Here is a 20751-nt window from a genome sequence, read left to right as displayed (position 1 = left end):
GTAGCTGGAATCACAGGTGCACACCACCACGCCTGGCTAATTTTTTTGTATTTTTAGTAGAAACGGGGTTTTGCTATGTTCGCCAGGCTGGTCTTGAACTCCTGGCCGCAAGTGTTCCACCTGTCTCAGCCTCCCAAAGTGCTGGGATTACAGATGTGAGCCACCGCGTGAGGCCACTGCAATCAATTTTAGAGCAGTATGGACATGTATTTTCATTTCTTTAATGATAGTTTTCTTAAATGTTCTTTTCCCCTACATGGTCTCTGTTTCTTCCAACTTGCTATTTTTGTTTTGTTGGAGATGTTGTATTACTCAACTTAGGCTGCCATAACAAAATACCGCAGACTGGGTGGCTTCAACAACAGAAATTTATTTCTCATGGTTCTGGAGGCTGGAAGTCCAAGATCAGGGTGCCAGCTGATTTAGTTTCTGGTGAGGACTCTTCCTGGCTTGCAGATGGCTACCTTCTTTTTTTTTTTGAGACGGAGTCTCGCTCTGTCGCCCAGGCTGGAGTGCAGTGGCGCGATCTCGGCTCACTGCAAGCTCCGCCTCCCGAGTTCATGCCCAGATGGCTACCTTCTTACTGTGTCTTCACAGTGGCAGGAGGAGAGAAGGAGTCCTCTAGAGTCTCCTTTTATAAGGACGTTAATCCTATTGGATAAGGGTGTGAGCTCACTTTGTTTTAGTTGCCTTCCAAAGGCCCTATCTCCAAATAGTCACATTGGGCTTCAACATACAAATTTTGAAGGGACACAATTCAGAATATAGCAGTGTTCTCAGACTTATTTTATTCCTCAGTTGTAAATTTATGTTTTCGAGTAGGAGACTTTATTATTTATTTATTACAAAGACCACATTACAAGCTTCAATCAAGTAGGAGATTTTAAAAGAAGATTGAGATCTCTGTATATTTGAGAGGCACTTGCTGATGATAAGATTTATTATTGAATGATCTTGCTAGGCCATGATTTGGGGGTACTCTCCTCCCAAATCTATACCTTCCTCTCAGGCTGGCCATTTTCCCCAGAGAACCTCTCCAGTCTCCTGAGGATAAAAGCCTAGTTGAATTCCTGGAGGCATTAGAGCTGGAGACTAAGTCTCAACATTGGTATTCGTTATTCACCTATTAACCCTATTTTCAGTAATGATATCTCTGGCTTTCCCTGTGTGCAGACCTCCCCCTCAAGAAACCTTTTCCAGGGAATAAATCTATAGATATCTGCCAGGACTGGGCAGAGGCAATCATCCAGTGAGTGGCACAGAGAGGAGAGGGATTTGGAGATCCAGCTGCTTCTCAAAGACTCTCAGGCCTTTAACCAGCGTTTGTTTCAGCCACTCCTCCTACTCCCCACTTCTGGAGCTGCCTGAGGCTGTCAGTTCCTCAGCCTTTTAAGAATTTGTTCTTTGCCTTCCCTGTTGCCCCATACATAGTCTTCAGCTACCTTGAGTCCATCAAGGCATTTTCACTTGTTGATTGACTTTGTAGATTTCAGAATTCTAGTGCTCTATCGCTGTCACTTCTCCCACTCTATTTTTGGGGCTTTATGTCCTCAAAATAATATCTTTTTAATGAGGTTTTATTGAAGCTTCAAGGAGTGACATTAGATGCATTCATTCATTCGGCTGCCTCCACCCCATAGATCATAATCTGTATTTTATTTACTTTTTTGGGCATACTTACAAGACCATAAAATAGAGACCTTGTCTGCATTGTTCCATTGGCTGGCATACAATAGTTGCTTCATAAATACTTATTGAACGAGTAAATGAATACACGTCTGAACTGCAGAAGAGAAGTCAAGGCTAAGGTTCAGTATTTGGAAATCAGAAACATATACATGGAATTAAGCCTAAGTGTTAGTCCACAGGGAACTTACAGATTGAGAAGTTGGAATCCTGAGAACACAATAATTAAATGGCTGACAGAGGAATGATCCATTTGTTAATGGAGAATCAGGGGAGAAAGATGTCACTGAAACCAAGGGAATGGAAACTGAAGAAGATGAGGATCTATAACAGTGTTATATGGCATAGAAAGGTAAAGTAAGTTAAGGACTGTTAAATGTCCATTATATTCAGCAGCTAGGGGATTGCTGATGTTGGTTAGTGCCATAGGAACCTCAGTAGAATGTGGGCACAGCAGCCATGTTGCAATGGATGGAAGAGTAAGGTACAAAATACCCAGTGTAGATTTCTTTCTTTCAAGGAGCTTGGCTAGAAGGGAATAAGGGTGGGTCATGTTCCAATTACATATTGGTTTATAATGAATCACCCCATGTTTAGTGGCTTAAAACAATAATAGTCATTTATTATTAGCTTTTGTGATTCTGAAAGTGGACTTGGCTCTGCTAGACTGGGATTTCTCACGTGGCTTTGCAGACAGACAGGAGCTAGGGCTAGCGTTATCTTGAAGGCTTCATTTACATATTAGGCCACTGATGCTATCTGTTTTCTGTGACCTGAGCTGGGGCTGTTGGCCATATCACCTACAAATAGCCTTTTTTATGTGGCTTGGCCTTCCTCACAGCATAGCTGCTGAGTTCTATGGGCTGCCATAACAAAATACCACAGACTGTGTGGCCCCACGTGTCCCAAGAGAACCAGGTGGATGGAAGCTGTACTGCCTTTTATGATGTAGCCTCAAAAGTCATCTGACACTGCTTCCTTCATAGTCACAGGCCCCTCCAGATTCAGGAGAGGAAGCAGAAGCCCTTCCCTCAGTGGGAGGGGTGTAACGTCACAGTGTAAGTGGGATGGGACATTTTTTTGTGGCTATCTTGAAAAATACAATCTGCTACAGGTGGTAGCTGCTGAGAAAGTAGGGGCTGCTGCACATGGAGACATGGGTCAAGGTTGGTGTTTGAGATCAGGGTAATTAGACCAGGTTAAACATCCCATTTAAAAAAGTTCTCTAAAAGGCCTATTTTAAATGTGAGATTTCCTTCCATGTGGCTGTAGTAAAACTGGTACCCACTCTCTTCATTTTATGGACTTTCTCTCCATAGAAAATAAGTAGACAGTCTGAACAAAATGTATAATGGTATTTTTAAAAATCTTTTAAGTGTAAATATTATTACATATGTTGCAGCTGAAATACAAACAACTTTGTGAGTCTCATTTGAGAGAGATGGGAAGTCTTTAAAAGCTCATTCATTTTTCGATATTTTCCTTCAGAAAAATCCCGTCTTTGACTTCTCATTCTTACCGCTTCTTCTCCAACATCCATGTATTCGCAAAGCCCAGTCTTTGCATATGTTAATAATCTTCCAAAATACTGATGAGATTGTGTAGCTCACAGCTCGGTATTTTTGGCACTTTCCATTGCCTTCAGGACCTAGTCCAGACCACTCAGCCTACATTCAGGCTTCTCCACGTGCAGCCTACCTGTCCCTGTCCAGTCTTATATCACAGGGTTCCATATACCAATTATTCTTAACTCTTTTGGGGCTACATATCCCTCTGAAAATTTGGTTGAAACCAAAGACCCTTTCCCCAGAAAAATGCACATACACAATAGTTTGCATAGTATCATGAGACTCATGGACTTCCTAAATCCCATCAGTGGACCCCATATTAAGAACCCTTGCTGGAGTGAAGATGTACAGTGGTTGTGGGGAATGAGATAATGTAGGTAAAATGCTTAGTGCCTGATGACGTAGTGAGTGCTCAATAAATGTTAGCAGCATTACCATGTTTCTTGTTGTTGTTAAATCATCTCCAGCAAATAGAACAATTTGTTGTTCTTTAAACTTGTTTTTAAAGTGGCTTTGCTATTAAAAATTGCTCCACTTGGAATACTTTTGCCATTCCTCCTTCCCATCTTTTTTATCCACAGAAGGTCAACCCTTAAAACATAGCTCCAGTGTCCATTCTTCCATGAAATCTTTCTTATCACCCCCAGTGGATGAGCAATCTCCTTTGACATTCCTCCCTAGAGCCCTTGATGTCCGTGCTGCCCACGTGGCACCAGCATGCACACTACATATGTTGCTCAGGTCCTCATTTGGCAGGTACTTACTGCTGTTTCATTAGCAGAGGGTCTTGTAGTAGGTACAGAGTTCTACAAGATAGAGCCCCTGTCCCAAGTGCAGGAAGTAAGAAGTGTGAATGGTACAAAGAACTGGGAATATTCAGTCAAGGAAGAGATTTCCATTTCACTGAGGCCTTCAGAGGAATCTTCCCAGAAGATAAGTTTGCCCTGGGTCTTAAAAGTCACGTAGAAGTGAAATAGCTGGGGTCTGGTGGTTAGACAGGAAGGACATTTTCTTTTATGTAAACCCTGAAACAGTCTTTGACATTTTTGGTTGTTTTCAAAGAGCCCTGTAATGATACCACAAACATGAACTTTCTCAGCTTCCCGCCTCTTCCAGATGAACTTCATTCTGACCACCTACCTATCTTATATCTTTATCTTAAATAGATCCAAAGTTGACCCTGCTGTCTGGGCTTTGGACCTCATCCTCTCTCACTCTCTCCATACTATTTTCAAACTCTCTTATCTTGCCCATTAGCCTGTATACATCCTCAAATCTCTCCTTTTTTTTTTTTTTCCAAAACAAAATAACAACAACAGAGATTATTCCTTAGCAACTCTCTTAAGGGAAAATCTTAAGAGAAAAAGAAAAGATCATCCAGCTACTGTCCTCTTTCCTCCTTCGCCTCTCATATGCTTGACCTGCTGTTTTTTGCATCTGCCCCATCAGTTTCCCATAGCTGCTTCCACCAGGGCCGTCAACAGTGTCCTGGTGTGCTACATTCAGATTCACTTTTCTCTTGGTCTCTTACCTGAACAGCATTCTTGTTCACTTGTTCATACTTGACCTCTTGTTCTCTGACTTGACAGCATTGTTCACTGTTGGCCACTCCCTTCTTCCTGATTTAATTTTCATGACCCATTTTTGTATGGCCTCTTCTGAGTTTCATCCAAGGTGCCTTTCCTCCACCTGACCTTAAATGTTGGGGTTTTTCAGTCTGCCCTCTCCCCAGGATGATTTTGTCCATTTCCACGGCTTCCTCTGCTGCCTGTATGCTGACAACTACCAAATCTTGTTTTTTTCTAGCCCAGGTATCTCTCCTGATTTCTAGACCCAAATAGACAACTAGATACTTCCATTTTGTTTTTTTGGGGTTTTTTTAGTGAGAATGTCGCTCTGTCACACAGGCTGGATTGCAGTGGCAGGAACATAGCTCACTGCAGCCTTGACCTGGGCTCAAGGGATCTTACTACCCCAGCCTGCCAAGCAGCTGGGACCACAGTCACATGCCACCATGCCCAGCTAATTATTTTTTTTTATTTTTATTTTTTTGTGGAAGCAAAGTCTTCCTGTGTTGCCCAGGCTGGTCTTGAACTCCTGGGCTCAAGTGATCCTCCCACCTCGGCCTCCCAAATTAATGGGGTTACAGGTGTGAGCCACTGTGCCCGGCCAATAGTTCCATTTTGGACAAGCCACAGATATCTCATACTCAGCATGCTCCAACTGACCATATCATGTTTTTAATATGTGCTTCCTCCTTAACTCCCTTTTTTGGAGAATGGTATCACTGTCCTGTTACTACATGAGTCAATTTTAAATTATATTGATTTAACATTTTAAAGATTTCTTGAAATGGTCTCTTCCTCTTCATCTTTATTGCCACTTCCTTAGGACTACAGATCCTGTTAGCACAACAGCCTTTCAACTGATTTTCATGCCTCCTTTCTTGACTCATATTCTCCATATTGCTCCCAGGGTCACCTTTCTAAAACAGAAATATAATCTTGTCACTCCTCCTTCAAACTTCTCCAGTGACCCCCTCATCATCTTCACCACCCTGGGCACTATTGGCGTTTGGGCTCATTCTTTGTGGTGGGGCTGTCTGTAATTGTAGGGTATTTAGCAGCACCCCTGGCCTCTACCCACTAAGATGCCAGTAACACCTCCTACCACCCAGTTGGGACAAACAAAAATGCCTGTAGACATTGACAGATGTTTCTGGGGGTACAAGGAGCAAAATGGTACCTGTTCGAGATCCACTGATCTATAGGATGAAACCCAAGCTTTTTTAAACATGTATGCGAGGCTTTTTGTGATCTGCCCCTGCTGCCTTTCCAGCGTCCTTTGTCCCCATTTTTCCCGCTATGCTCCAGGCAGGCCAGTTACTGTTAGATTGCTGAAAACTGTTGGTACTCCCCTGAGACTCCACTCCTTCGCCATGCTTTTCCCTCGCCAGAAACCCCGTAGCTCCCATCCACTACTCCTTTAGCTTGACTAACCTCCTTAACCCTCAGAATTCAGCTCAGAAGTGACCCTTCAAGAAACAGTTCTTGACACTTTTAACCTGGATTAGATGCCAATCTGATGTGCTTTTGTCACACCCCCTCCTTCCCTTTCCTTGTTCCTCATGCAGCCTCACGTCTGTTTATCCCCTTGTCTGTCTTCCCAGCAGTCAGTGAAAGCTGGATGGCAAAGACTGTTTTTCACCTGTCTGTCCTCAGCACAGAAGCTTGCCCCTAGTAGGCACTCAGTAAATGTCCACTGAATGAATGGTTGGGCTCAATAAGTCTTTGTTCAATGAACAGTCTTCCTTGAAAACAGCTTCTTTTTTCAGCTTCTTCACTTTCCACCATTCCATCCTGTTTATGTAATTGAAAGAAAGCCAGTTGGTCAGTAGGTCAAGAAGCAGTCACCCCACAAAGCAAGAATTTTAAATAAAAAAAAGTACGTCCATCCCATAAAAATCTATGGTGCTCGGCTTGCAGTGGAGCACAAATAGTTTTACATTGCGGTTGGTACTAGAAAGACAGGAACAAGAAATTGGACTGCAGTGGGAACACAGAAAAGAAACTACATTTTTTCTCCTGCAGCATATGGATTTCTCATTAGTCTATGTAAGGGAAAACCGGGGGCGGGAAGGGCTCAGCCACTGCAGCTGTCCACACTCTCTCCTCTCATCATTCTGCTGCCACCACACCTGGTCCCCAGAGACACCCTCACTTCTTAGCTATTTTGGCTTAGGTATGGACAAATCCCCTTGGTTCAGCAGAGACTAGCCTGGAATTTTTAAAAGAAGCTTTGCTAGGAAACTAATGGGAAAAACAAAACAAAAGTAAAAACAGGAAATAGAGTATAGAAATGATTAAAAAAAAAAATACAGAGTGCAGAAAAAAATCCCTTAGCCTAAGATAACTGCAATCTAGTATTAGTATTACTTGACTCAATTTACCAGACACATACTTTCCCTGTTTTTTTTTCTTTGTTTGTTTCATTTTGCCATGATATTGTCTGTCTCTGGGGAATTTGTACTGAAGTCCCACTTTTCAGTCTTTGGATGTTTTCCATCTTTTGCTCAAGAATCTGCTCTGTCTTCCTCTAGGGAAGAAATTGAAATTGGTGTTATTTTCTCATATAGACAAGTTAGTGATTTTCTCATATAGACAAATTACTTTCTCATATAGACAAGTTACTGATCATGTGGAGAAACAAGCTTTCCAACCTTTTTCTAAGGATAAAATAGCTCAATGGTTCCAAACACAATCTGAGGACAGACGCTAAGAGTTGATGATAAAGCTGTGACTTGCCTGGGGCGAAGTGAAAATCACAATGTCATGAATGGTTTTTAATGACACTGAAGGACTGACCCTTTCACGCTGGGCTTTTTTTTTTTTTCCCCCTTACCTTTTAGATGTTAAAATAGCAGATGTTGTGAGGCTTTTGCTTTGGTTTTGTTTTTTTTATGTCCTTGGCAATATTAAAAGGTGATAACTGTAGGTGCCTTAGTTTTAAAAAATTCCCCCTGGTCCTGAAATCTAAAACTCTGGCCAACAGATATTTTGTAAGACACTAAAGTATCCCATATTGTTTGTATGCTTTGTGGGTCATTTGAACCATTGTTTTATAGGTAAATGTTTATTTTGCAATCCTCCTGACAGAGTATGCCGTGGTTAACTGTTTTCAAAGGCAAAGGATGCAGTTTTTGTAAGTCCGATTTTCTCATCTAAGGAACCAGATAGTTGCTGTAGTACAATCTTCATTTTCGGTATTCACTTATTCACTGAATATCAATAAATGTACTTACCATGCACTAGGTCCTAAGCAAATGCAAATATGAGTAAGTCATTGCCCCTGCCTTCAGGGAAATCCTAGACTAGGGAAGAAGATTGAGGTTTAAGCAATGGAGCGGGCTGTGAGTATTCTGGGAGCCAGGGAGAAGAAAGTGCCTAGTTCTGTACTGGATAGCTTTACAGAGGAAATACATTTTGCCCAAGGAGTAGTGAAGGAAAGGCATTCTAGGCAGACATCTGCAGAGACTGGCAACCTGAATGAGTGTGCTGCATTAAGGAGACATTCCCAGCAACTTCAACATGGGAACATGAGGAAGGGTGGCAGAAGATAAAGCCGAAAAGGCACTGCGGTAATTTCATATTCCACAGCTACCTGTTATTGAGGAAAGGACTTTCATACCTGCAGGCCAGAAAAAGGCCTGAGCAAGAAAGCGCTATTTCATGATACCTTTATTCATTAGCTTCTCCTCACTTAATGGCTTTCACAGTCGCCACTGTAATTTAATGTGGGTTAATGTCTTATGCTTGGATTCAAAGAGTTAACTACCAGAGAGCAGCACAAAGGAGACCTGACATGACATATGCATTTTTGCTGAACCTACACTTGCACTGAGCCCCAGGTGAGCCTCAGCTGCCATGAGAGCAGATGCCATGGTCGACATCCCTGGAGCTACAGACTTGGGAGCAGCGGGAGCCTGCCCACCTGGGGCCTGGCCTGCCCACATCTGGAGCACTGTGCTTAGGGCTGGATCCCTGCAGGGGAGAGATGGAAAAATCTCAGGGGTGTCCAGAGGAAATGGCCTAGAAACCATCATAGAGAACGTGAAATGAAACAGGGTCAGGACGACTGCCTTTGGTCATCTTAACAGATTTCTTGAGACAGAGGCAGATGACTTACAGTGGGTTGCAGCAGGGGACTAAACGAAAATTAGAAAGACTGATTTGGGCTCAATGTAAGAAATATGTTTTTTTATTTTTTTGAGACAGAGCCTCACTCTGTCACCGAGGCTGGAGTGCAGTGGCGCGACCTCAGCTCACCGCAACCTCTGCCTCCCGGGTTCAAGTGATTCTTCTGCCTCAGCCTCCCAAGTAGCTGAGACTATAGGTGCGCATCACCACACCCGGCTAATTTTTGTATTTTTAGTAAAGATAGGGTTTCACCATGTTGGCCAGAATGGTCTCGATCTCCTGACCTCGTGATCCACCCGCCTCAGCCTCCCAAAGTGTTGGGATTACACGCATGAGCCACGGCGCCCGGCCAAGAAATAATTTTTTAGGAGCTTTTTTTTTTTTTATCATGTAGTGCTCTGAGATGAGTTTGACGAAATATGGAAGTTTTCTGACAGAAACAAGATAAATATGGAAATGCTGTCGAAAAAAATCCTATGTTGAAAAGACAATTGGACCTCTGGAGCTCATTCCATCTTTTTTTTTTTTTTTTTTTTTTTGAGTTGGAGTCTGGCTCTGTCACCCAGGCTGGAGTGCAGCAGCATAATCTTACCTCACTGGAGCCTCTGCCTTCCGGGTTCAAGTGATTCTCCTGCCTCAGCCTCCAGAGTAGCTGGAACTACAGGCGCCCGTCACCATGCCTGGCTAATTTTTGTGTTTTTAGTAGAGATGGGGTTTCACCGTGTTGGCCAGGCTGACCTCAAACTCCTGACCTTAGGTGACCCGCCGACCTTGGCCTCCCAAAGTCCTAGGATTACAGGTGTGAGCCACCATGCCTGGCCCCATCTTTAATTTCTAAGAAATTTTACCTTTTTTTTTTTTTTTCCATTTTTTGAGTATCTGACTCCTGACTTTACCACCCTTATCCTTACATTAACCCAATTAATTGTGAATTTCCTTGTTTTTTAGTATCTGATGAAAAGGATACCACAGAACCCAAGATACCAGCATGTCAAATCAAGACTGGACACTGGTGAGTAAAGATTAGAAAATTAGAATAAAAAAAATCCAATAGCTAATTATTGACAGAAAGCAACCCTACATATCTGGTATAAATCACAGCTAAAAGTTTCTAACTATTTTGCCTGATGTCTTTCTGAGCTCAGGATTTATCCTTGAAAGATGTTTTTCAGAGTATCAGTAAAAATTTATATTTACATAATTTAGCTTATTATTCCTTACCACATAAGAAATATTGTAAACTGAGAAAATGAAATTCTAGAAATCAAAACCATTGTTCAATAAGTTTCAGGGCTTTAGCTAAATAAATATCAGGAGGTCAGCCTCTATTTTGGAATACCTTAAGTATATTCCTTTAAACTGGCAGTAATAGATTAGACACATGCATATTTGTTCAATGCAGTGTTTGCAAAGTGCTGACCATATGCCAAGTTATGGACCATGAGAGATGTAAAGATGAGTATGAATTGTGTTTTTTTTTTTTAGTTAAAGAGTTTAGATCCAAGTGGAGGCAGACAGACTTGAATGAGTAACCGAAATACCAGTCAGAATTTAATTAATGCTGCAGTGAAGGTAAAATGAACTGCTTATTTCCACGCTGTTCCCATTTTTCAGTGTTGTGATAGACTGCTGCACAGACCCTAATGGATTTTCTGTCTTGTGGGGTTTTGGTTGTTTGTTTTTGTTTTTTTCAACCTTTTAAAGCCTGCTGTGGAAAATTCACGTGATTAAAATGGTTTCGCTAGTGGACTGGGGTACTGTATGCCTTTAGCAATACCGAATTTTCCACCAGCAACCTCAAGATAATTGAGAAAAGTAAATGACGATGCTGACTTGGTTTAAATCATTTTGTTTATTTTGTTTCTCTTTCTCCAGTCTCCTTCAAAAAATCATTGGTTTCTTCATATAAAATAGACTTAAATTCAGTGTTTTAAATTCACCTCATTTGCAGATGCTATTTCTTGGTACCCTTCATTCAGACATTTCCATGCCGTACAGATATTTATCCTTGCAAATATCCTGTTTGATGGGCAGGTGAAAATATTATCTCTGTCTTAGAAGAGGAGGAAATTGTGGCACGGGGATTTTGTGATTTATTCGGAGTTCAATAAAGGAGATAGAACTAGGATTATATACAGGATGAGGAAGTCAATATTGGAGATCTGGTGCCAAGTCTGGTGTACTGTTTCTTAGGCCGTACTGTTCCTGTATTTCCCCCAAGCCTTGTTTCTTCTGCCACAAAAACCCTCAACTCTTTCATCTCTACCCATCTAACCCCTAATTGCAACTGTGATCCATCCTTCTGAAGTAAGTGATTCTGTGAGGTAAGCACCTAGATTTAAAATGCTGTATTTTTTCTGAGGAGTCTAAATATTATTTTACAGACTACTATAAAGGAAGGAATTTCTTTTGGAATCTGTATGCTTTCTTATAATTAAAACTTTAAGAGCTGAGATTTATTTCAGATATATAGATTTGTCTATGCCTTCATAGTTTTTTTTTTTTTTTTTTTGTCTCCTGGAAATTAAACTGGGATTTGTGAAGGACAGCTCCCTTCTTCCTCTTTAATTTCTCAATTCATAACCAGAATTTGACTCAATAATGGTGCCTAAGATTAATTTCATTTTTTTGATATTGAGATAAAAGTATATCTGCTTTTTATAATATATATTAAATACATATGTCCTTTTATATCCTGAGATTTTTAAACTGGCTTTTTTGTTAAACTTTTAATTTCAACATAATTATAGATGCATATATATTTTGTAGACAATAATGCAGAAAGATTCCATGTGTACTTTAGCCAGTTTCCCATAGAGGTAACATTTTGCAAAACTATAATACACTATCACAACTGTGATATTGACATTTGATACATATAGTCAAGATACAGAACATTTCCATCACCACACGGATTCCTTATGTTGCCCTTTTATAGCCACATCCACTTTCTACTCCCACCCCTTTCTTAGCCCCTGCAATCACCAGTCTGTTCTACACTGCTGTAATTTTGTCATTTCACAAATGCTGTATAAATGGAATCATACAGTATGCAACCTTTTGGATTGGCTTTTTCACTTAGCATAATTTTCTGGATATTCATCCAGGTTGTTGCACGTATCAGTGATTTGTTCCATTTTATTAATGGCTGGTATTCCATGATATGAATGTACCAAGTTTAATTAACCGTTCACTTGTTGAAGGACATCGGGGTTGTTTGCACTTTTTGGTTATTAAAGTAAAAGTGCTATGAACACTCATGCACATAGTTTTGTTTGAACCTAAATCTTCATTTCTCTGGGTTAAGTGCTCAGGAGTATAATTGCTGGTCAGAATGTACTTGCCCATGTAGTTTTTTAAGAAAATGCCAAGCTGTTTTTTAAAGTGACCATACCATTTTACATTCCCACCAGCAATGGATGAATGATTCATTTTCTCCACATCCTTGTCAGCATTTGGTGTTGTCACCAGCTTTTATTTTGGCCATTCTGATAGCTGTGTGGTGGCATATATCATTGCAGTTTTGTTTTGTTTTGTTTTTTGAGACAGAATCTTACCCCGTCACCCAGGCTGGAGTGCAGTGGCATGATCTTGGCTCACTGCAACCTCTGCCTCCCGGGTTCAAGCAATTCTCCTGCCTTAGCCTTTCAAGTAGCTGGAATTACAGGTGCTCACCACCATGCCTGGCTAGTTTTTGTATTTTTAGTAGAGATAGGGTTTCGTCACGTTGGCCAGGCTTGTCTCAAACTCCTGCCTCAAGTGATCCACCCACCTTGGCTGGGATTACAGGCGTGAGCCACCGCGCCCAGCCCATTGCAGTTTTAATTTGCATTTCCCTGTGGTAATGGTGAACATCTTTTCATGTGCTTATTTGATTTCTGTATACCTTCTTTGGTGAAATACCTGTTCATATCTTTTGCCTATGTTCTAATTAGTTTGTTTGCTTTTTTATTGTTGCATTTTGAGAGCTCCTTATACATTCTAGCTACTAGTCCTTTGTCAGATATGTGGTTTGCAAATATTTTTTCCTAGTTCATAACTTATCTTTTCATCCTCCTAACACGGTCTTTGGAAGAACAAAAGTTTTTAATTTTCATGAGGTCCATTTTATCAGCTTTTCCTTTTATGGATCATGATTTTGTTGTCTAGTCTAAAAAGTCTTTGCCTGGCCTCGATCCCAATGATTTTTTTTTTTCTATCATGTTTTTTTTCTAAAAGTTTTATGTTTAAGTTCATGATAAACTTTGAGGTAATTTTTATATAAGAGATGTGACTCACATCAAGACTAAGATTTTGCTTATGGATATTCAGTTGGTCTGGTGCCATTTGTTAAAAAGGTTACCTTTTCTCCATTTAATTTCGTGTTCACCTTTGTCAAAAATCAGTTGGGCATATTTATGTGGGTCTATTCCTGGGTTATCTATTCTGATCCCATGATGCATGTGTCTGCCTTCTGCCAATACCATAGTATTGATTACTATAGCTGTATAGTAAATTGGATAGTTAAAATTGGTTAGACTGACTATGCCCACTTTCTCTTTTTTTTTTTTGAGACAGAGTCTTACTCTGTAGCCCAGGCTGGAGTGCAGTGGTGTGATCTCGGCCCACTGTAACCACTACTTCCCGGGCTCAAGCAATTCTCCCACCTCAGCCTCCCAAGCAGCTGGGACCACAGGCGGGCGCCACCATGCCCGGTTCATATTTTTGTATTTTTTGGTAGAGATGAGGTTCTACCATATTGGCCAGGCTGGTCATGAATGCCTGACCTCAAGTGATTCACCCGCCTCGGCCTCCCAAAGTGCTGAAATTACAGGCATGTTCTACAGTGCCCAGCCTTTCTTTTTCTTTATACAGTTATTTTAGCTATTTTAATCCCCCTGCCTTTCCATATAAATTTTAGAATAATCGTATTTACATTTACTTTTTAAATGCTGTGATTTTGATAGGAGTTGCATTAAGCCTGTTTATCAACATAGGGAGAATTGACATATTTACTATGTTGAGTAACCACTAATCTGCTTTCTGTATCTATGGATTTGGCTATTCTGAACATTTCATGTAGATGCAGTCGTACGGGATGTAGCCTTTTATGTCTGGCTTCTTTCACTTAGTGAAATGTTTTCAAGATTCATCTATGTTGTAGCATGTGTCAGTTCTTTACTCCTTTTTATTATCAAATAATCTTCTGTTGTATAGCTATTCCACATTTTGTTTACCCACTCATCAGTTGATGGACATTTGAGTTGTTTACACTTACTGGACATAGTGCTGCTAAGAACATCAGTGTACAAATTTTTGTGTGAACATGTGTTTTTAATTCTCTTGGGCATATACCTAGGACTTGAATTGCTTTTCATATGGTAACTGTGTGTCTAATTTTTTGAGGAAATGCCAAACTGTTTTCCACAGCAGCCACACCACTTCACATTCCCAGCAGCAATGTAGGAGGGCTCTATTTTCTCCACATCATCACCAATGCTTGTTATTGTTCATCGTTTTGATTACCATCTTTGTGGGCATGAAATGGTATATTATTACGGCTTTGATTTGCATGTTCCTAATGACCAATGTTTGAGCACCTTTTTATGTCCTTTTTGGCATTTGTGTATCTCCTATGGAGAAATGTCTATTCAAATCATTTGTCCATATTTACGTTGGGTTATTTTTCTTCTTATTTGTTGAGTTAGAAGAGTTCTTTTGGCCGGGCGCAGTGGCTCACACCTGTAATCCCAGCACTTTGGGAGGCCAAGGCAGGTGGATTGCCTTAGCTCAGGAATTCAAGACTAGTCTGGGCAACATGATGAAACCCCGTCTCTACTAAAATACAAAAAAATTAGCCAGGCGTGGCAGCGTGCACCTGTAGTCCCAGCTCCTCGGGAAGCGGAGGCAGAAGAATTGCTTGAACCCAGGAGACAGAGGTTGCAGTGAGCCAAGATTGCGCCACTGCACTCCAGCCTGGGTGACAGAGCAAGACTCCGTCTCCAAAAAATAAAAGTAAAACAGAGTTGTTTTATATATTCTGGATACTAGAGTCTTGTCAGTAATATGATTTGCAAATATTTTCTCCCATTCTGTGGGTTGTCGAGGGTTTTCTTTTTCTTAGCTGGAGGAGTAGCTAAGTACATCTACCCCATCTTTCTGGAAGCAGAAGTCTCCCAAACTAGTCTTGTAAAGCTTTTGGAAGGGCCAAAGTATGTTTCATTGCTTAAAACTCACAGTATTTTAAAGTCAGTGTGGGAGAGAAATCTTATTCTAGTGTTCAATTTTTTTTTGTTTCAAATTTAGAAATTATTCTAAAGTCAATTTAGGGGAGAGATTTTTATTTTAATGCTTATATTTCTGTGCGTTTTTGTGACTTACCTCCCTGTGTATTCAGAAAAAGTTTTCTACCTGGTGTGCAGCAGCCTATGCGTTACGTGCCAAGACACAGATCCCTACAGCCCTTTGGGTAGCCAACAGGGCCTGGATCAACCCAAACCCAGCATTGTATCCACATTGTATCATTGTATGTGTGTCATGAGGTGAAAAGGATAAAGAGTTAAGACAACAGAAAAGGGGCCTTATAGCCCAAGTTAAGAGTACGGAGTTTCTACCTGTAGTATGTTTTTAAGCTCTGCAGTCAGAGCATTGAAAATAGGCACAGCAGTGAGTGAGCATTTCTCATTTTTAGGCTAAATAGATGGGTCTTTCATCTTTTCTTACCAAACAGCAAGCAATTCAGAGTAATCACAAGAAATCAAGAATTTTGTGATATCTCCTGCCTTCACCCAAATCACCTTCTACTGAGTTCTTCAAAGACTGCTATCTTCCTCCTGGGTAAAGATTATTTTTTTGTTTTTATACCTCTGGCTCTGCTTCTCATATGAACTCAAACACTGATGTGCGGCCATGGCTAGAAATCTCAGAATTATTTTGAACTTCAAATATTTCTTTTGTTCCATAGGTGCCTGTGTGTGTCTTACCAGCTCCCCAGCACTGCCAGACTGTGCCATGAATGGATTATGCTTCTGATGAAATCCCTGGCTGCGTTTTGTTCAGTCACCACCGCAGGGTTCTTGTATATTCTCAAGCACCCTCTCTGGGTTTCTGTTTTGCAGCACTGTAGGCTGATTAAGGGACACTTTCCAAACCACAGGGCTCGCCTTTTATTAGTCCCCACAGTCTTTCATTGGCTGCATTGTCCTCTCATTTCTATCTATATTCAATCTCATTTCCAATTTCTTTAGCTTTCTGAAATTCTGTAGGCTTTCTCCACTCAGTCTTTTCTAGCCTTATTTTTGTCTTTTTAAAAATTCACCTTCCTTTTATTATCTCTAGACAAACTATTCATTCCCTCTTTTCTTCTTTAGGCTCTACTTTTCCTGAATATTTGCTAATAGCCTTGATTGTAAGCATCAAACTCATTATAGACTAGGTACTCTTCATTTTTATTTGTTGTTTAATTCTGTTCCTTCCGTCAAAGGAAGAAATGTATGTGAAAGGCTTTTATAAACCAGAAAGCACTATACACACATATCACTTATTGAGGTTAACAAAGGACCACTGTGCCTCTTTTCATGCTTTCTGCTCTTCCGAGCCAAGAGAACTTCTCCATAGAGGAGGGAAATATTGAAGAAAAATAAAGCCATGGAGTTGTCTCTTAGCAACTGAGTTCGTGCCTTATAAATCTCATCTACTTTAGATTACTGCTGCACAAAATCACTTGCTTTTCTTAGTGGCTCTGTATAAATAATGTTATTAAATTATAGGAAAACAATGGAAAAAATCTAATGAATGACTCATTCATTTAATCAGTTGTACTCTGTCTTTGCATAGCACTATTGATATAGTTGGGTTATTTCTTCCTCTTGAGTCTAATTGTAAAGTTTTGTTATATATCTTTTATCAGAACTTTAGTTGTAAGTAAACAAAGTAGAAGCTAAATTCTACCTTATACATTTCTAGGTTGCTTAAATCGTGAAGCAATATGAGTCATATATGTAGCACATAACATATGCTGTGTATAAGTCAAGTTGTACATAGTTTAAAGAAAATCAGGTGTACAGAAACTCAGACCAAATTGGGAAGTATTTGCATTATAAAAGAACTCATTATAAGGATTTTTCAGATAGTAGATCTCCATAGTATATTTCGTTCATTTCATTCAGCAAATGTATCTTTTTCCTTTTTATTTATTTATTTATTTATTGAGACGAAGCCTCACTCTGTTGCCCAAGCTAGAGTGCAGTGGCAGGATCTCGGTTCACTGCAACCTCTGCCTTCCGGGTTCAAGCGATTCTCCTGCCTCAGCCTCCTGAGTACCTGGGACTACAGGTGCGGACTACCATGCCTGGCTAATTTTTATATTTTTTAGTAGAGATGGGGTTTTACTATTTAATTTATTATTTATAAATTAGTAATTTATAAATTAGTAATTTGTAAATATAAATTTACTATTTAATATTGGTCAGACTGGTCTCGAACTCCTGACCTCGTGATCCTCCCGCCTTGGCCTCCCAAAGCGCTGGGATTACAGGCGTGAGCCACCACGCCCAGCCTATTTATTTCTTTATTTTTTATACAGTTGGGCTCTCACTGTGTTGGCCAGGGTGGTCTTGAACTCCTGGCCTCGAGCAATCCTTGCACCTCAGCCTCCCAAAGTGCTGGAATTACAGATGTGAGCTACCACGCCTGGCAATTTTTTTTTTTTTTTTGAGATAGAGTCTCACTCTGTCACCCACACCATAGTGCAGTGGTACATTCTTGCTCACTGCAACCTCCCCTTCCTGGGCTCAGGTGACACTCCTACCTCAACCTCTCAAGTAGCTGGGACTACAGGGATGCGCCACCATGCCTGGCTAATTTGTGTGTATGTGTGTTTTGTAGAGACAAGGTCTCACTATATTGCCCAGGCTGGTCTGGAACTCCTGGGCTCAAGCAATCCTGCCTCCTCAGCCTCCAAACATGCTGGGATTACAGGCATGAGCCAGTGCACCTGACCATCATTCAGCAAATATTTTTGAGTGTCTCCTATGCTAGGCAATGGAAGGGATAAAGATTGTGCATGCATGCATGTTGTGTGTGTGTGTGTGTGTACGTGCCCATAAATAGTCTTTGGCTTTCTGTCTAGTAAGGTAGGTAAGACAATACAGTGATAAATGCCTTGTGGGTTGTAGGCCGAGTGCTGTAGAAGCTCAGAGGAGGGAAAGGTCAATTCCTGCTGGGTGGGCTATGAGTATGTGGCAAGGTGATACGTTAGAGAATGGAAGACCAGGAGTTTGTCAAGTTAAGTAATTAAGGCAACATTAAGAAGTAGTGAGTTGGTGTCCAGTGCTAGAGCAAGGAGTTTCAGCTTTAGTTAGGATGCAATGGGGAGCCACTGACTTTTTTTTTTCTGTTTGATCAAAAAGTCTTATCTGGGAAAATGTATCTGGCAGTAATGTGTAATTTCAATTTAAAAAAAAATTGGTTCTTGGATAGTCTTTTAGGCTCCTTTTGTATGAAACAAAGCCATGTTTATAAATAAGTGAATTATGAAATGGATTCATTTCCAATCTTTTTAAAAGGTAGTCAGAAACTATTTTCAGATGCAATTAGATACAGTAAGATAGGCTACGTAGTTAAGATATAAGCAGTTTACAAAGTGGGATAAAAATGCTACTTTTCATAATTTCTCAAACCATTTTTAGGGGTATTTTTATGTCAGCCATCCTGCTATCTCATTTGTCCAATTAAAACAAGGAAGAAATCCTCCATTCTCCTTTTTTCCCCATTCTTGGATAGAATGAATGTCTGTAGTGAAAAGAACTCGTCAGTAGTCCTCTCAGATTTGTTCTGAATTTCACCAAGTATTTGTATAATTCTGCAAAAAACGTTTGTTTCTCAGCCTTCTCCTTTAGGGAGAAAACAAATAGTGGGCGTGATGGCCTACCTCCCTGCATTGTGGTGAGGGTCAGCTGATACAAGATAAAGTGTTAAGTGTAATTACCCTGAAATGTTTGTAATTAATGGAGAAATGAAGTGTAGACACTTTGTTAGTAGAAACCACTGTGGTTTGGAAATGCAGTGTTTCAATAATAAAGACTGGATAAATAAGGTCGTGGTTTGGAAATAAAGTATTTCAATAATAAAGACTGGATAAATAAGGTCGTGGTTTGGAAATGCAGTGTTTCAAAATAAAGACTGGATAAATAAGGTCGTGGTTTGGAAATGCAGTGTTTCAATAATAAAGACTGGATAAATAAGGTAGTGGTTTGGAAATGCAGTGTTTCAATAATAAAGACTGGATAAATAAGGTCGTGGTTGGAAATGCAGTGTTTCAATAATAAAGACTGGATAAATAAGGTCGTGGTTTGGAGATGCAGTGTTTCAATAATAAAGACTGGATAAATAAGGTCGTGGTTTGGAGATGCAGTGTTTCAATAATAAAGACTGGATAAATAAGGTCGTGGTTTGGAGATGCAGTGTTTCAATAATAAAGACTGGATAATTAAGGTCGTGGTTTGGAGATGCAGTGTTTCAGTAATAAAGACTGGATAAATAAGGTCGTGGTTTGGAGATGCAGTGTTTCAATAATAAAGACTGGATAAATAAGGTCGTGGTTTGGAAATGCAGTGTTTCAATAATAAAGACTGGATAAATAAGGTTGGCTACTAGTGTTTTCCATTCCTCAGGGAATTTACAACACAAGATGATCCCCACCTCTCACTATTAAGGAAGTAGCATTTCCTACAAATTTACCTCATGATTAATTGTGTTTTTTTACAACACGACAAGAAAAGACATGTTTTTCAGGAAGTTGGAAATGCGAATCCTGGATTAGTTACTAACTTGCCGTGACATCAGACAAATCAGGTGATCCTTTTTGTCCCTCATTTTCTGACTAGATTGCCTAAAGCTTCCCTAGCCGAAAGAAACTACCTGCCACGTCAATGACACTCAACTGTGGGTGACTCAGGGACATATAACCTAAAGCTACTGGGTAAAATATTTTAAGAACGAGACTTGGGAAGCTGAACAGGATATTGATTTGCCGTCTTCTTCCCCCATTGTATTGACCAGGCAAGTCCACGCCTGAGTTCAGAGTTGCAGTGGGCAGGAGAGATGTGTGTGTCCAGGAAGAAATCGTGGCTTCTGCTCGGAAGATCTGGTCACATCTCAGGTCAATTGCCGTCTGAAGAACCTAGGAAAGACTGTATTTGGTTCTAATCTTGGTGATTTGGGCCTCTTCTGAGAGGTATTCAGTGTTTCTCTTGAGAAGGCTTAGGCCTTCCTAGCAGCCCTGACTGCCTTCATTTCTCTTGGAACTTCCAGGTCCAGGCCTACTCTGAATCCTCCTTTTTGGTCCTGGATACAGAGAGTGTGTGTCTTAAGACCAAAAAAAAAGAAAAAGAAAAAAGAAAACAATGGTGGATTTTTATTCCATGGTGAATTCATGGTAAAGATTTAATAATAGCCAATGAAATAAGTTGTTTTTTTGAAAATGTATTTTGGGTTTCAGAGCAAGGATTTTCTTTTTCTACCTCTCACCCGAATGTGAAGAAAAGTTCAGAATAGTCCTTGAAAATGTCAGTTCACGCTACTATTAATTGAAAGCATTTCTTTTATCTGATACTGGGGCTGCATCTGACTAGATCCTCTCCAGGCTTAAAAAGCTAGGAGCGCAGTTTTAGAAATGAGAAATTATTTTGAATGTTTTCCTTTTGCCATACCAGAAAGAGCTTGCTGCGTTGAATTGAATCAAATCGAAGCACACCCAGTAAAAAATAATAGCCCCTGGCGTGACAGCTAGAATTTAGTTGGAAACCAGAAGGTTCCTGGCT

At 40.3% G+C, this 20751-nt stretch overlaps 1 protein-coding gene across 12 annotated transcripts in view; it reads left to right on the top strand.

Annotated features, from left to right (window-relative positions):
* Nucleotides 1-20751, top strand: part of CEP41 (centrosomal protein 41) — a 48877-nt gene that overhangs the window by 6859 nt on the left and 21267 nt on the right. For 3 of the 12 annotated variants that reach the window (XM_077994885.1, XM_077994884.1, NM_001266838.1), the window contains 1 exon segment: nt 9899-9962. In XM_077994885.1, coding sequence (XP_077851011.1) covers nt 9899-9962 — 64 coding nt within the window. 12 annotated transcript variants of the gene reach the window in all.

This window comes from Macaca mulatta, chromosome 3, assembly GCF_049350105.2.
Source record: "Macaca mulatta isolate MMU2019108-1 chromosome 3, T2T-MMU8v2.0, whole genome shotgun sequence".
NCBI lineage: Eukaryota > Metazoa > Chordata > Mammalia > Primates > Cercopithecidae > Macaca > Macaca mulatta.
This window is presented reverse-complemented; position numbering and strand designations above follow the sequence as displayed.